The 15,413-nt window shown below is 48.1% G+C and overlaps 1 protein-coding gene across 3 annotated transcripts in view; it reads right to left on the reverse strand.

Moving 5' to 3' along the window:
- MDGA1 (MAM domain containing glycosylphosphatidylinositol anchor 1) overlaps positions 1-15,413 on the reverse strand; it is a 151,501-nt gene that overhangs the window by 42,686 nt on the left and 93,402 nt on the right. For 2 of the 3 annotated variants that reach the window (XM_064446009.1, XM_064446010.1), the window contains exons 9-10: positions 14,711-14,980; positions 11,242-11,393 (exon numbers count right to left, since the gene is read on the reverse strand). In XM_064446009.1, the coding sequence (XP_064302079.1) occupies positions 11,242-11,393; positions 14,711-14,980 (422 nt within the window). The remainder of the gene's footprint in view (positions 1-11,241; positions 11,394-14,710; positions 14,981-15,413) is intronic. The other variant, XM_064446011.1, reaches the window with a different exon arrangement.

The raw sequence follows: 15,413 nt of genomic DNA on the forward strand, positions 1-15,413 counted from the left end.
TCCAAAGAGAGAAGCAGCTGCAACCTTCAGTAGCTACCAAGGACAGCTGAAGCCACCTAAGCCAGGAGACAGTCTCTCTTTTCTTCCTCTCACATACACCATCAGCTGCCCATCCTCATTAGGTGCCGAGAGCAGCAGTTTACAGCTTCCCAGAGAAGCCAAATTGGTGCTGTCATGAATTACTGTGAGTGCTTGTTCCACACTCTTCAGTAATGTCTTTCATTAGGGGCTGATCAGAAAGCAATATGTATTTTATTAGCATATGTTCCCCAGTCTAAGAAGAACAGCCCTAACCTTCACTCTGTCAGGTAGACAGTCAAATAAAAGCCTTAACTGAGGCACAGCATGACTGGCAACTTCATGAGCCATGGGCTTACTGGGGTATTGCATGGCTGCATGTCCTGAGGAGGGGGAGCCCAGGAGTTAGAGAATAAAAGGGTAAACTAGCACCTCAGTTTGGTGATCACAGAATCACAGAATGGTAGTGTTTGGAAGGGACCTCTGGAGATCATCTCATTCAAACCCTCTGCTTGAGCAGGTACACCTAGAGCAGGGGTCACAGGACCACGTCCAGGCGTGTTTTGAATATTTTCAGAGAAGAAGACTCCACAGCTTCTCTGGGCAGCCTGTTCCACTGCTCTGTCACCCTCCCAGTAAAGAAGTTTTTCCTCATATTCTGGTGGAACTTCCTGTGCTCCAACTTGTGCCCATTGCCCCCTGTCCTGTCACTGAGCACCACTGAAAAGAGCCTGCCCCCATCTTCTTGACACCTACCCTTCAGATATTTATAAGCATTGATAAGATTGCCTCTCAGTTTTCTCTTCTCCAGGCTAAACAAGCCCAGGTGTCTCAGCTTTTCCTCATAAGGGAGAGGCTCCTGTCTCCTGATCATCTTGGTAGCTCTCCACTGGACCTTCTCCAGTAGTTCCCATATTTCTTGAACTGGAGGGCCCAAAACTGGACACAGTACTCCAAATGTGGCCTCACTAGGGCAGAGTAGAGGGGGAGGATAACATCCCTTGCCCTGCTGGCCACATTCCTTTTAATGCACCCCAGGATACCATTGGCCTTCTTGGCCGCAAGGGCACATTGCTGGCTCATGGTCAACCTGCTGTCCACCAGCACCCCCAGGTACTTCTCAGCAGAGCTGTTTTTCAGCAGGTCAGCCCCCAACATGTACTGGTGTTGTTCCCCCCAGGTGCAGGACCTTACACTTGCTCTTGTTGAATTTCATCAGGTTCCCCTCGGCCCAGCTCTCCAGCCTGTCCAGGTCTCGCTGGATGGCAGCACAGTCTTCTGTTGTATCAGCCACTCCTCCAACCTTGGTATCATCAGCGAACTTGCTGAGGGTACACTCTGTCCCTTCATCCAGGTCATTGATGAATACGTTGAACAGGACTGGACAGAGTACAGACTCTTGGGGAACACTGCTTGTTACAGGCCTCCAACCAGACTCTGCCCCGTTGATCACAATCCTCTGAGCTCTGCTGTTCAGCCAGTCCTCTGTCCACCTCACTGCCCTCTCATCTAACCCACACTTCCTAAGCTTACCTATGAGGATGTTATGGGAGACTGTCAAAAGCCTTGCTGAAGTTGAGGTAAACAATATCCACTGCTCTCCCTTCATCTACCCAGCCAGTCATGCCATCATAGAAGGCTATCAGATTGGTCAAGCATGATGTCTCCTTGGTGAATCTAGGTTTTCTACTTCTGATGACCTTCTTTTCCACTACACACCTGGAGATGACCTCCGGAATTAACTGCTCCATCACCTTACTGGGGATAGAGGTGAGGCTGACTGGCCTATAGTTTCCTAGCAAAGAAAGCATTCAGTAACTCTGCCTTCTCTGCATCCTGTGTCACCAGGGTACCCACCTCCTTTAGCAGCAGGCCCACATTTTCCCTAGTCTTTCTTTTACTACTGATGTAATTGAAGAAGCCCTGGGTGGGAAGGGAGGGAGAGCCATACACTCCCCAGTTTGTGCAAGGAGCCTGTGATGGTGTCACTGTGGTTGGTACTGAGCTAGACATGAGGTTACGTGCATGTCTAGCTATTCTTGTTATCTCTCTTCTTTTGTCTCGCAGACATATCTTCGATCCTGAAGGCACATGTGGTCCTTCTGTTCAGACTGGAAGCTCTACACTGCTGCTGCAAGATTCTACCTGTTTTTGACTATGCACTGCAGAGCCTGAAATCACCCCTCTGTCTGCAGCATGTGCATAAGCTGAATAAGGGACAATATGCCTCATGTTGCTTCAAAGCCCCCTCCTGCCCAGATTAGTGGTTCCTGTCTCGTCCGAGGCTCACATCTGAAAATCAGCACTGCTTGGTGCATTATTGGATCCAACTATATACCTTTCCTTAATCCTAGTGAGTACAGTCTCCTCTTCCACCCATTTCCTTGCACTGGACATGACTGCCTGCAGCCAGACCCACATATGTGTTTATGTACCATGCTGTCAGCGCTTCTGGCCCCAAGAAGAAAAATCAAGCAGGGTCTGCATAGCCCAGGTTTGCTCAGCTGCAGCGAGGTTGAGTTCTGAGATGTTTTGTCTATAATATTTTTGTGACTTACCATGGGAGACATGCTCCACCATCAGGAGTTGCCATCTCCCAAGCCTCTTTTTTTGGGTTCTCTACAGATACTGGCAGAGCCCACTGTCAGGGCACCTTTACCCTTAAAAACAACAATAAAGGATGGGGCTATTACTTACCAGAGCAGAAACAGCCTTTGTGTGGGACTCTGGGCTTCCCAGTCTGGTACACATAATGGAGTATGTAGGTAAGTATCATTCCTATGGCCTATGGCCACCTCTAACTTGACTGCACTTGCAGTCCTGTCTCTAGTAAAGAAGGGGCAGGCAGCACAGCATATGCAGGCAGAGCCATAAAGCCCTTCACATTACTCTATGTAGCCTGCACTGGCAGCATAACTGCATAAATTTCATTTCTTCATGAAACACAGTCAAAACATCTATCTAGTGCCTACTCCTGCCTGCTTGTCACTAGCTATGGGAGAGACTACAGCGCCCTTCCAAACCCTTCCCCCTTCACACACTCTCTCATCTTATCTCCAACACATTCTAGGAAGCGAGAGCCAGGAAAAAAAAACCAAACCAAAAACAGAACCAAAAAAGGAAACAGAAACAAAAGAAAGAAGAGGTGGGAAATAGGAGGGGGAGCAGGGAAGGGGAAGAAGGTGCACAAAGAAAAGACTCTGAAGCAGTAGGAGGAACATGGGCTGACTACTGAAAACAACAGATGAGCAGAGTAAATGGGAGGAAGCCTATCGAGAGGGACTCTCAGAAAGACTCAATAACTAGCATGTACCCCTTGAAGCCACCGAAGGAGTGTGGATAAGAGATGCACACAAAGGACTCACTTTTATCTTTGATACCTGGCAAGCATTTTTCATCCTGTGCTCAGCTTTGTAAAACACAAGCCAACAGCCTGCTGGATACAAACAAGCACAATGGTGCTAAAACATCATCTCAACCTGCAAAGCTGATATGAGGGGTATATTGGTTGGGGGAATGTGATTATCTCTTCTTTCACGTTCTTACCCTGAATAAGCACTGAACAGTAGTGTTAGGAGCTACAGATAGATGAGATTTTGCTACTAGATGTGTTTTAAGATCATATGAGCCTTTCCAGCGAGATTATTTGTACTGTTCTCAGGCACTGTAACTATTCCAAACAGTGCTGAGAGAGGGAAAACTGCAATTATTACCTTGTACTAGGAAAGCTAAACAACATCCTGCTTTCTCTTTTGCACAGTGAAGTACCTGAATTGCATTAGGAGCAGAGCTAATGAAAAGTGAATGTTAAATCCTGCTGCAAGGCACCTTATGAACGCTAAGCCACCTTGTAAAACCTTCAGCTACCCTGTTTTGGGCAGGTTACCTTACTTACTTTGGATAATCAGAGAAGAGAAATGGTACCATGAAACATAACTAACATGCCACCTCTCATACTACCAATTTTCCCAATTAACTGATTGCAAATGATCTGTCGTCCAGGAATAACCAGCTTGGGAAAACCATGAAGAGCAATTTGTGAATGAAAAAAGACAGAATTAGCCAGACTAATTCATTAGCTAGGCATCATTGCTGAGCTCGTGGAAAAAGGGAAGTCTCAATAGTTGCACTGGAAAATGTTAGACCTAAGGGGGAAACCTCTTCCCATGGCTCCCAGCCATGTCCACTGAACTCACCTGACCCATTGGTGCTGGTCAGGCCTGTATTGGGCTTCCCTGACAAGCCTTGCAGGAATCACTCTGCTCCTCTGTCTGACAGGGCTAACAACAACCATAGCTAGACAGACATCTCTGCCTGCAGTGAGCAATGGCCAGGAGGAAACTCTCTTCCTTTCCCTTGAGTGGAAGTTCTGCTGCTGCTGACTTAGCCAGTAACGAATACATACATAAAATGTGGGAAAAGCTCCTTGTTTCCCACCTCCACCAAACATCCAGCTGTCCTGGAGTCTTCCCTTACAGCACAGGTAGAGAGGACCTTGTTCTAGCAGCAGGTCTCATTGACACATACATCATCCCCCGTAACAGATTGTTACAGGGATGAAAAGAGAGATGGTTTGGCGTGCTGTCAGCTGCAGTGACTGACGCCGTGTCCCGTTTTCAGGCAGCAGAGAGCACAGCTGAAGAAGCATCCTGCCCTCTCTGCTCCCAAACGCCTGTGGCAAAGTTTTTGCTTTACCCCTAGGTCCCACACAGAAATCTCATTAAGCTTCAAGCGCAGCTTGTCCATCAAATGCTATTGATCAGCCAGCTCTCCTTCCACCAGCACATGGCTGCTACTCAATCCCACTGCATGTCCCAAATGTCTCCTCCTCTTGCAGCCTAAAAAGCCAGCGTCACCTCTCCCTTCTTTTGCTTTCCTTGGCTTTGCATCATGATGGCTGTTCGAACCGTCCGCCAAGGACACCTCCTGTTGACATGCTGGCTTCTTTCTGCATCCTTTCCACCTCCCTCTGGGCTGAGTTCTGCACAGCATCACGTACGCCACTAGCACAACTGAAGGCAATTGACTTGAGAGCACAAATGTAATCTGCCTATTCTCACTGCCTGAACAAATGTTGAAATAAAAAAAAAAAAAAAAAAAAAAGAGCATCAGTGGGGGAGATGGGAGTGTTAGAGCTGAAAAAACACCTTTTCCTGCTACAGAGGATGGCTCAGCAGGTAGGTGGAATTGCCTTGATTTGACGTTGCCCCATACGACAGCAGCCTGTGATCAGACATCAAACTGGCAGCCAAGGTAGGCAAAAAAGAAGACAGGACTAAAGCAGCTTTCCAGCATGCGGGACTTCTAAGCCACCCTACAACAGAAGGTCTGCTTTGAGATTCAGTCCTGGGCAAACATGGTGAGGTGACAGTCACTGCAGTCCCCAGCCCTAATGCCAGTGAGACAGGACCAGCACAACCTGTACCAAGTGAAATGATGAACAGTGAAGGGATGTGCTATTTGTCACACCCCACAATTGTGTTGATCTGCAGAATCCTGCATGCAGCCAGGGCCACCATCTGCTGCTTCATGGGAAGTCACATTCCCTTCCTTGCTGCAGCCAGCTGGGACTGCAATGCTCTAGCAGGGAGAAGGAAAGGAAAAGGGACTCACACATTCCTTTTCCATGTGCCCTGTCTATGTCCCAAACTGGGACATAAAACTGGGATGCCTAGTTAAGCAGCCTTTCAGCAAGAGGATTTCTTGGTGGATGCAGCACCACAAGCCCTTTCCCTTTTTCCAGGTAACAGCAGGCAAGTGCACCACAGGTCACATTTTATCCAAAGCAGGATGAGGCCATCCCCACTTTACAAGACACAATTCCATCCTTTAAGCTTTTCATATTCTGACATGAAAAGGACTTAAGAGGACAGCCCTGACTTCCTTTTTAGCTAAGCTGTTATAAAACCTCACCGTATCACCTCCTCAGCTCTTGCAGCATCCCCCAGCTGAAAACCACACCACAGCACTAGTGGGGAGACACACACAGGATGGGGCCACTGGGGGCACGGTGCCCCAGTGAGCCTCGGGGTGAGGGCAACGGACTCAGGCCTGTCGGCAGCCCCGCACGAGGTGGTTACCTTGGTGATAGCAGCGTTGCCCAGACAGCATGTAATCCCCCAGAGGCAGCAAAACGTTAGACCTTTGGTTCGTGAAATGAGTTCGGTCACCCCTGCCTGCCTTGCACGGAGCTGCCTTCTTTCCTAGACCTTGGCATCCCCCCAGCCCTGAGGTGCAGCCCTCGGGCCACCCCAAGGCACTGGCTGCTCAGTTTCACAAGAAGCTTTACCTGAAGCCATGGTTGCATCCGCAGAAGAAAAAGGATTTGGTTCACCTCCAAGAGCACAGGGCTGGGCTGCTGCAAGGGCCACCACCCACTCAAGTATGCCACCACTCCTTTGAGTACACTGCCTTTCTTTGTTCACAGCCTTTCCTAACTTGGGGCCCAATAAACAAGTGGGCTTAAAATATCTAGAAGCAGAGAAAGCAATACTGCTTGTGTCTGTCTTGGTTTTATACTCTTCTCCAGACACAGGCTACTGCTGAGGATGGGAGGAGACAAGCTTTTGGTGGGGGTGTTTTCACTCCAGATGAATACAGGACTGGGTGAATTAGCTTGCTCTGGAAGTTTGTTCTACCCTGGCTGGCAAACTAGCTGTTTAATTACAAGGTTGCTTACAAGCATTGGAAGATACATACAACTTCACCAGGCTGGTTCTTCGTGTGCCAAGGGCCATGCAGGTGGGTTCATCAAACCACAGTGGTGCATGAATAGGGGAAGCATAGCAGTGTGAGTTAACAGTGTTTTCAACTAACCATTTATGTAAAAGACTATGGGCCAGTGCACTGCTTGCTCATCACCCCTTTCGAGTAGTACCACCCCTGCTTGGTGCGTGAAGAAAACGAGAGACATCCCTGCCCTGGTCTGCGCGGCCTTGGAGGGGTGCCCAGCTCCGTGTGCTAATGAAGCCAAAGACAGACAGCAGTTGACAGACGCTGCTGAAGTGGGCACAGAGAAGAGCAAAAGAACAACTCAGAGGCAGAAATGAAGCGACAGAGATCTGCAGCCCGTGGGCCTCAGCATAAAACCTCTCCCGCTGCGTTGCGATAGCCATCAGCGGAGTTAACCTTCCGCTCTAATCACAATCATTAAATTCCTGCTAACGCCCCTGTCCTATGTCTGTCCAAACAGCTCTGTTATCTGTCACCTCCCCACACGGTGAGCCCGGCTCCCCACTGCCGCAGCTCTCATTAATGCTGCTCTGGCTGGCTGATGAGGCAAATGGCAGCCGGCTCCGGAGCCCAGATGAGTTTTGTAGACAGCAGGGGATGTTTATCCAACATGGAGGGGATGAAAGTACAAACAAAGAGAGACCGTACAATTACTCAGGCATTGCACAGGGCCAGTCTCATTAAAGACAGTCTCCCTGACAGGAATTAATCTGAAGTGACAACCCAGTGAGCTAATTTAGCAAATGGGTCTGGGGCTTGGCCCGGTGCAAATTTCAGGGGTCTGTCTGGCAGGTAGAGCTGAGCCTGCTCCGAGGAGGGGAAAGGCAGGAATGTGTTAAGCTGGCCCCACTCTGGCCTGAGCCTGTGCATCAGAAGGTATGGAGGAGACGGCAGCCTCAGGTCTCAAGAGGCGCAATGAAGATTAAACTTCCCTACTGCACCAACACCTTCTCCTTCCTCTTTCTCTTGCAGCCTCAGGTCACGGATGGGTTCCAGCTCATTAAGTGCACAGTAATTCTGCCACTATCCCCTGTAACTGTAACCAGCAGCCCAACTCAGATCCTTCCTCCAGGATGCAACCTGCTTGCGATATTAGATGGCTTTTCATTTCTCTTTAATGTTAGAGCAGAGCTCTGGGAGAGGATAAAATACACAGAGAGAAACAAGCAACTTAAAAGGCTTTTTATTTTTTAAGCAAAGATCGGGTTTGGGGAGGCTGCTTTGAATCCCCAAGCAATGAAAAACATTTTCAGTTAGAGTGCAGTACCTCAGTGCCTTTCTAGGCTACAAGGATACATGGAACAAAAAAAGCCCCAAAACCTCATGGCATCTGCCCACAACCAAACCACCCAAGGCTGTGAACTCATTAAGTTCACTGGCTAAGGTGAAGTAAGGTGGTCAGCGCTTGGATCAGTTGCCTTGGAGCAAGAAAGGAAAAACATCCCAAGCCATCAGGACAGATGTCTGTGAGGCCCCTGCCATTCCTCAGTGGGGATGCTTTCCCCTCTGAATTGCAACTCAACACAATGCCACTGCCTAAGCCCACCTGACCAATGCACTCTGGGAAATACAGCCTATTTGCTGAGACATACAACAGAAGCTTTACAAGAAGCTTACTCCACATTGCTATCATATGCGCTTTGCCTGGGTCAGTGGCTCCAAGCTGTCAGGTTGTTTATTTGGTTTTAATCGAAAGTTAATTCTTATTCTACTGGAACTGGTACGTCTGCTGTGCTGCTCAGTTTGCTCCGCAGTGCTGGGAACAATCAGCTCCTGTGGAAATGCACCTGCCCGGCTTGCTGGGAGCCCCCATGCATCGCTTAGGAAACCAAATTCCCCCAGACTGCTTGCAATCCCACCAGGAATGTCCAACCAGCCCTCGGAAGCTGTTGAACAGGAGGAGCTGGAGGGGCCACAGCACCAGCCAATTAATAAACAGCACTTTTAGTCTCACCCAGCCCCATTTTCAGCAGGTGCAGCAAGCAGATTTAATTCAAGCATTCCCAGGTGCTTTGCAAAGCATCCTGCTACTTAGGGATCTTCATATTACATATGCCAAAAGCTTGTCATACAAACTAGGGAGAGCAAAGTGAAAACCAGCAAAACATTTTACAACCAGTGGGCATCCCAGCTGGCTGCCCTTTGGATTCCAGCTCAGCAGGAGTTAACAACTCCCAGACAGCCCCTCACCACCCTGAGGCTGCAGGCTGCTGCTGCTACTGTCCTGTTCATCCTTAAGATGCTGAGGAGCACCTGTCACTGACCACTGAGGCTGGGGAGCTCCCAGGGCTGGAGAAGAAGGTGGGCTGAGCTTGATGCTGGCAATATATCAGTCATGACTGGCCATGTGTAAGGCTTGTTTTTTAATAAGGAAAATATTCCACTTCAATCCTAGCTCTCTAGGATTTTTGCACCACTACAGCTAGTGCCTGGAAGCAAATGTATCCAGTGAGGAGGGCGCACAGGCAAACAGCAGCTCCTCATTCAGGCAGACAAATCCCCTTCCTTAAGAGCTCTCCAGTCAGCAATGCTTTTAAGCTTTTGAGCTTTTCACAGTTATATTCAGTAATGTCACCATGCTCTGCTTTCCAATGATGGAACAGCGGGACATGAAGCTTAGCCCAGGCATCCCGTCATGGGGAAGAAGGTGTAACAAAGTGGCAAAGCCTGTGGGATGTGGAAGAGGGTGATGGCGCAAGGGGAGGAGTGAAAGGTCAGGAGCTGTTAGAAGGCTGCTTGGAGCCCAGGTGAGACATTGCAGGGCAAACACCAGGAAGGCAAGACAGGAGCACAGAGGCAGCTCTGGGAAGTGGCAAGTTGGAGACGAGAGGGGATGAGATCCTCTGGGCCAAGGAAATTAAAAATATTAAGTGAGACCTCAGTATGTCACAGAGGTGGAGACCTCTCCATGAAATGCAAGTGGCTTCATTGGAGGAGGGCCAGGAGGAGGCAATACCATGAAAGCCTTTTCCGGAGTGTTTCCTGCTTGTGCTTCACAGAAGTGGGAACAAACGTCCCCTGCTCCCTCCTTGCTCTGCCGCCCCTCATTCAGACCCAGGACACTATGATGGTACCTGCAGCCATTTCCTAGAGCCTACCCATACATGAGACTGGGCTACAACAAGGCCAAGCTGTAACACTCCTCTAAAACATACCACTCGATAGTCACAACTATTTAGTGATGCTGCAAAAGAAACATTAAAAGCAGTAACCCACGGGGGTATGAACAAAACTGGGGGCGGGGTGGGTAAACTTGCAGGGGCACTCAACTTCCTTCATGTCACAAGTTAAAGCAGAAGTGTGATTTTTCCTTTTCTTGATCCCTTTCAGTAGGAGCTCAATGAGGAACAGATCCAAGATTACTTTCAGGCACTGTGCAAAAGGAGAAAAAACCTCAGCATCACTGGAGAATGATAAAAATCACAAATTAGTTTATTGAGTTGCAGTGCTGATATTAGCGAAACTCGGCTAAGAGGGAAGGGGCACTATGATAAACTGCCTTCATTATTAGAGGCTCCCCTGTGTCCTGTATTATTATTAAGCACTGACAATGTGCTCCACGCGGTTTGAGTAACAAACAAAGGCTGTCCCACCCCAGAGAGCTCACAATCAAACGGAGACATAAAACTGGAGCCTACCGTGCAGTACTAGAGGAAAGAGACACTTGGATCTTTTTAATTATTTTGTTTTCTATCTACAGTAAACAAACTTTTCCTTGCAAAATGCATTTGCTTCCAAGCTACCACTGAATGGCAAGAACCACCAGTGTCCCCATTTTTAAAAAATGTTGAACACCAGCACTTTGCTGAGCATGGATGAAAGTACCTGGCAACCCTGCTAGGTAAATGTGCTCTTTAAAAACATCAGACTCTTCTCCCTAACCTCCTCCAACTAGTGATCTCTTCAGATTCCCCTCAGTTCTTCCTCCCCCCACTCTGGTATGATTTCTCTTCAGACTCAGAAACCTTGAAACCTACTTCTCTTCCCCTGCAGAGTTTATATAGTCCAAATAGCTTCATTACTGTGACAGTATGAAAGCCCTTCTGCAACACAAACAGCTGATGACTTTTTCCTGCAGTTCCTGCCTGGAGAGCTCTTCAGCTTATTCCCTTTATTTCATATAAGCGAGGAGGGTGGAATTCCACTCGCTTGAGTCTTTGGTCTATAAAATCTACAATACTTACTAATGACTGTGGGGTTTTGTTCACATTAAAACCCTATTCAAAACACTAAGCATGAACAGTCCGATGGGAGGCAGCAGGGCTTTGAAAGCCCTCGATCATACCCAACACCAGACTTAAAAACGAATGCCAAGCTGTGCACTTGGCCTGTCACTTCCATTTGGTAGGGAACGTGCAAGACCATCAGGGTCTGGCAATTTCATCACCTTTGGCTCTTAATCAGCAAGGAGGTATTGTATTGATGTAACTGCCTTCTGAGAGGTCCTCTTCCCAACGGCACGCACTGAGGCTCCAGAAGAGCAGACCTTACCTGCCGAATTTCTAGGCGGTACTTGAGGATGGGATCCACAGCATCAGGCTCCTTCTGTGTCCACTGCAAGATGTAAGAGTAATTCTTGGATTGCTTCTGGCTCAAGGTGGGGTTGGGAGTGTCATAGTAAAACTCTGGGCTGTAAGCTTTTGCTGGAGGGAAAAAAAAAAAAGATGGAGGAAAGTAAAAGAGCAGGGTCAAGGGGAACATAAATGGACACCTTTGCTATCGTAGCTGGTGTTGCACTGGTCTGCCATAATTTTCTGTGTTTCACTACTGCTTTCACAGCCTAGACTACTGAGAGGGTTAGCAGCCCTGCAACACCAGTTGCAGGTGACTAACACCAGAGAAGGTGGGAACAACTTCAGTTCTCCATCTGGAACCAGCTCAAGTCTTTTCTCTCTTGATTTATATTTCAGACTGAGGTAACAGCTTTATACTGGCATTTCTCCTGTTTCATCTGCTGCTTTACAGAGTCTCCTGCTAACAAACCCCGAGGAAAGATCATTTGGTCAGTAGGTCATAGAAAAAGTGTTATTTATCACACAGGGACCACGGCATTAAAAAGGACACCTTGCTTCTTCTGCATCTCCCCTGCCTTGGCAACACAGTGCTCCAGCCTCTTTGCAACATGACAGTCAACACAGCAGCAAAGGGGATGCTGACCTCAGCCTGGGTAAAAACACAGGGAGCTTTTGCAGGGGCAGAGATATCTTTTCTAAACCTACGTCTCCCCTTAAAAACAGAGGGCAGCAGGAGAAAGGGAAACACAGGAGGAATTATGTCCCAGAGAGGAACTGGAAGGTTCTGAGAAGAAGGGATTTCCCGTCATTTCCCCAGCCGCTGCTGTCCTGAACCACTAACAAACATGATTTGAAGGCTACTGCCACGCAGCCCAGTGGTTGGTGGACAAATGCACAGGGCCCAGAGGCAACTCGAGCTTTTACCCACAGCTGTTTTTGCCCTGTTTGAAATTACCTTCATTTCACCCTGTGCACTTCAGTTTTTGGCAGGGCCTGGTCTGGGCCAGGCAGGAACTGGGCCTGAACCAACACTCTCCTTTCTGGGTTCAGGTCCAATCTGGACCTGCACAGACCAGAAAGATGCCTGGGCAGCAAGGGATGTGGAGAGTAGAACAGACATAAACACCATGTCCCTGGGCAGTCTGTTGCACCTTTCCACTTGAATCACAGGCCCTGCCATTCTGTGTTGTTATAATTAGGCTCGAAAGGATTCAATGTTTATTTTTCATGAACTGAGATGGATAATATTGATGTTTATTTCCAAGTCCTTTTTTTCTTATTATTTTTATTGACTCAAATTTTTGCACAAGCAAGAAGTTCAGAACCACCTCAGAGACTAATTGTTGTTTATTCAACTTGTATTGACTGTGGAAGTCAAGCTTCATAATGGATTCCGAAATAAAATCAGAACTGATGATAATCGTCATCTTGCATTATATTAATTCCTTATTAATGGACTTCAAGATGGAAACAGAAACCTTAAAAAAAAAAAAAAGCCTTCTAATAGAAATGCAGCACATCAAGATACTTTTGGAACTTCCTTTCTGGAAACATTTACCATTGCTGAGAAGTTTTGTCTTTTGCTTACAGCTGATGGGAAGAGCGAAGGTTACTCACTCCATCTTTCAGGGTATTTCTGTGCGTGTGGCTAGTAGGAGAGCAGGTGGTGACCAGTATGGGCTACTCTGACAACTTCCTCAAGTGGACTGGGTTGGATATCTCACTATCCTTCCAAAACGTCTCAGAAAGCTTATCTCCCAACAATAGAAGAACCTAATCCCATCCTGGGCAGGTTTATGTACTCTGCAGAATATCTGAACACCTCACAGTCACAAATGAGTCACTGTCTCCCTGTTAGATAGGAAGGCTTATGGTCCTTCTTTCACAGAAAGAAAACAGAAACAAAAAGAAACTACGCCATTTCCCCCACTCACTCAGGAAGACTGTGGCAGATGGGAATTAAAACTCCAGCAGTCCTGAGCCCAAGTGCAGCAGTCTAGCCATGGGATTATTTTTTAGGTTGCTCTACAGGCTCAGAAAATCTAAATGATTTGTAGCTGTCCAGGACACAGGCAGAGATGTCTGGAGCTGAAAAGCCACCATCAGATATCGATGCCTTGGAAACAGAGATGGGATACAGAAAAATAAATGCTTGTTGCTTTCTTGATGAGTGCTCTCCAGGGATGAACACTGCTTTCTGTTGAGGGGATTTTATCTCGTGGGGCACAGTATAGCACACCAGGTGGCAATATGTGTTTGTAACTGCTTCCAGCAGGAAATTCAGATCCTGGGAGCATACCCAAGGTTGCTAGGGACAAAGTTTGCCATGGTGGCTCCTAGTGGGGCTTGGTTTGCCATCATATAGTTAGTGACGTGAGAGTTGCAAGCATATGAAGAAAGGGTAGAGAGGGCCAAAGCTCTCAAGCAGAATCCACTTCCAGACAAACTCCAGGACATCTCAAGGGGCAAGAGCAAGGTGCTGAAAAGAAGCCCAAGCAATAGAAGCGGTTTGGGCTTCCCCATTTCTGAGAGCATCTCAGAGTTACAGCATACCTGAGATTTTCCAAACCCTGGGAAAGATCTGCTTCAAAATCAGGCCTCTCTGGATATTACTTATTCTCATTTGTTCAGCCCTGGCTTCAAAAGTATTATACGTTGGCCCTGGACTGAAAACCAAGTATTTTGGCTGAATTTACTGCTTATTAAGGCAACTTCATCGGAGAGCTTGTCTAGAAACTGGTGCCCAAGTCAATTCTGGGGTCATGGGAAAAGCAGATTTAATGATCAGCTGGAGAGGCCAGGTCAGATATGTGGTTTTAGATGCTATAACTCTACCATCCCTCTTTGCAGTTGCAGGTGCTGAGAAGGAGTCCTGTTATGGTGCCTGCTGGATTCTCAGAAAACTGTGAGCGGCCAATCAACTGAGTACTAGTATCCATTCCCAGCTTATGTTTGTCCTAGCAGGCATCGTGACACGAATACAGCCAGGGGATACAGGGAAGGTACAGGAATACATAATACAGGGGTTTTTAAAATTTGTTTTTGAAGGGGAAATTAGATGGGTTTGGAGGCTGCTGAGGGGGATGTAGAACCTTTCACTCCCCCTTGGTCAATACTTATCTATGATACAGGTTGTCCAGGCTTGAAAGCTGATGGCAGCCTTGAATTTAAGGCCTGTATCTTTCAGGCAAGTGGTCAAACATTGCTAAAATGTACCAGTGGCTGCCCCTAACTGCTCCAGACCCATCCTAGACTTGAAGGACTGCCTGAACGACGGAGGCACATCTCCCTCTTGGCTTACAAAAAATCATCCCTTTTGAACACAGCACCGTGCACAGAGGAGGCAGTAGAGGTTGCTTGTACTGGCACCAGTTTATTGGGAGCAAGCTTCCCACCAACATGACCCCCATCCAACACCTTGCTCTGATGTGCGCTCTGTGACTTACCAGACACCTGGAAGAGGCAGGTGGAGACCCCCACATCATTGGAAATGCTGCACTCGTAGCTACCGCTGGTCTCCCGGCTCACGCTGTCCACCTTCAGCTCCGAGTAGTCCTGCTGCTCTGCCAGGGGCTGTGCCATAAGGGTCCCGTTGAAGCGCCAGACAGAGGTGGCCACCTTCATGGGGCTGCCCTTCAGCATGGTGCAGCGCAGGGTGACACTGCGCCCCATGCCCTGGCGCACGTCCTGGAAGGCCGGCTCCACCACGGGGGGGACTGGAGACCGAACAGAGCAACAGACGGGGATGCTGTCAGGGAACAGCCATCTTGCTCACCCTGGCGGTGCCTCTAAGGAGACAGGCACCTATGATTTCCAAGAGAATATTTATTTTCTGGTGGGAACCAGGCTTCACCAAACCAAAAGCAGCAATAGTCGTCTGACATCCCTTCTGACCGGACTGGGGCCATCTCCTACCTCCCTCCTGTTTATTACGTAGGAGTGGCTTTTAGCAAGTACTCAGTGAGACACAGCTTGGAGGAGCTACCAAGCCCTGCTCTTTCATGTGAGAAGTACAAATCCAGCAGCTGAGCACCACAGCTTGGATTCAATCCTCAGATCCTACTCGCAATAACCATAGTCCTCATAGCCAGCATAAACTGCACTCACTCCCTGAGCAGGCAGGTGTGCTCCCAAGCAGTTACATGCATA

This window comes from Phalacrocorax carbo, chromosome 3 (genome assembly GCF_963921805.1).
Source record: "Phalacrocorax carbo chromosome 3, bPhaCar2.1, whole genome shotgun sequence".
Taxonomy (NCBI): Eukaryota; Metazoa; Chordata; class Aves; order Suliformes; family Phalacrocoracidae; genus Phalacrocorax; species Phalacrocorax carbo.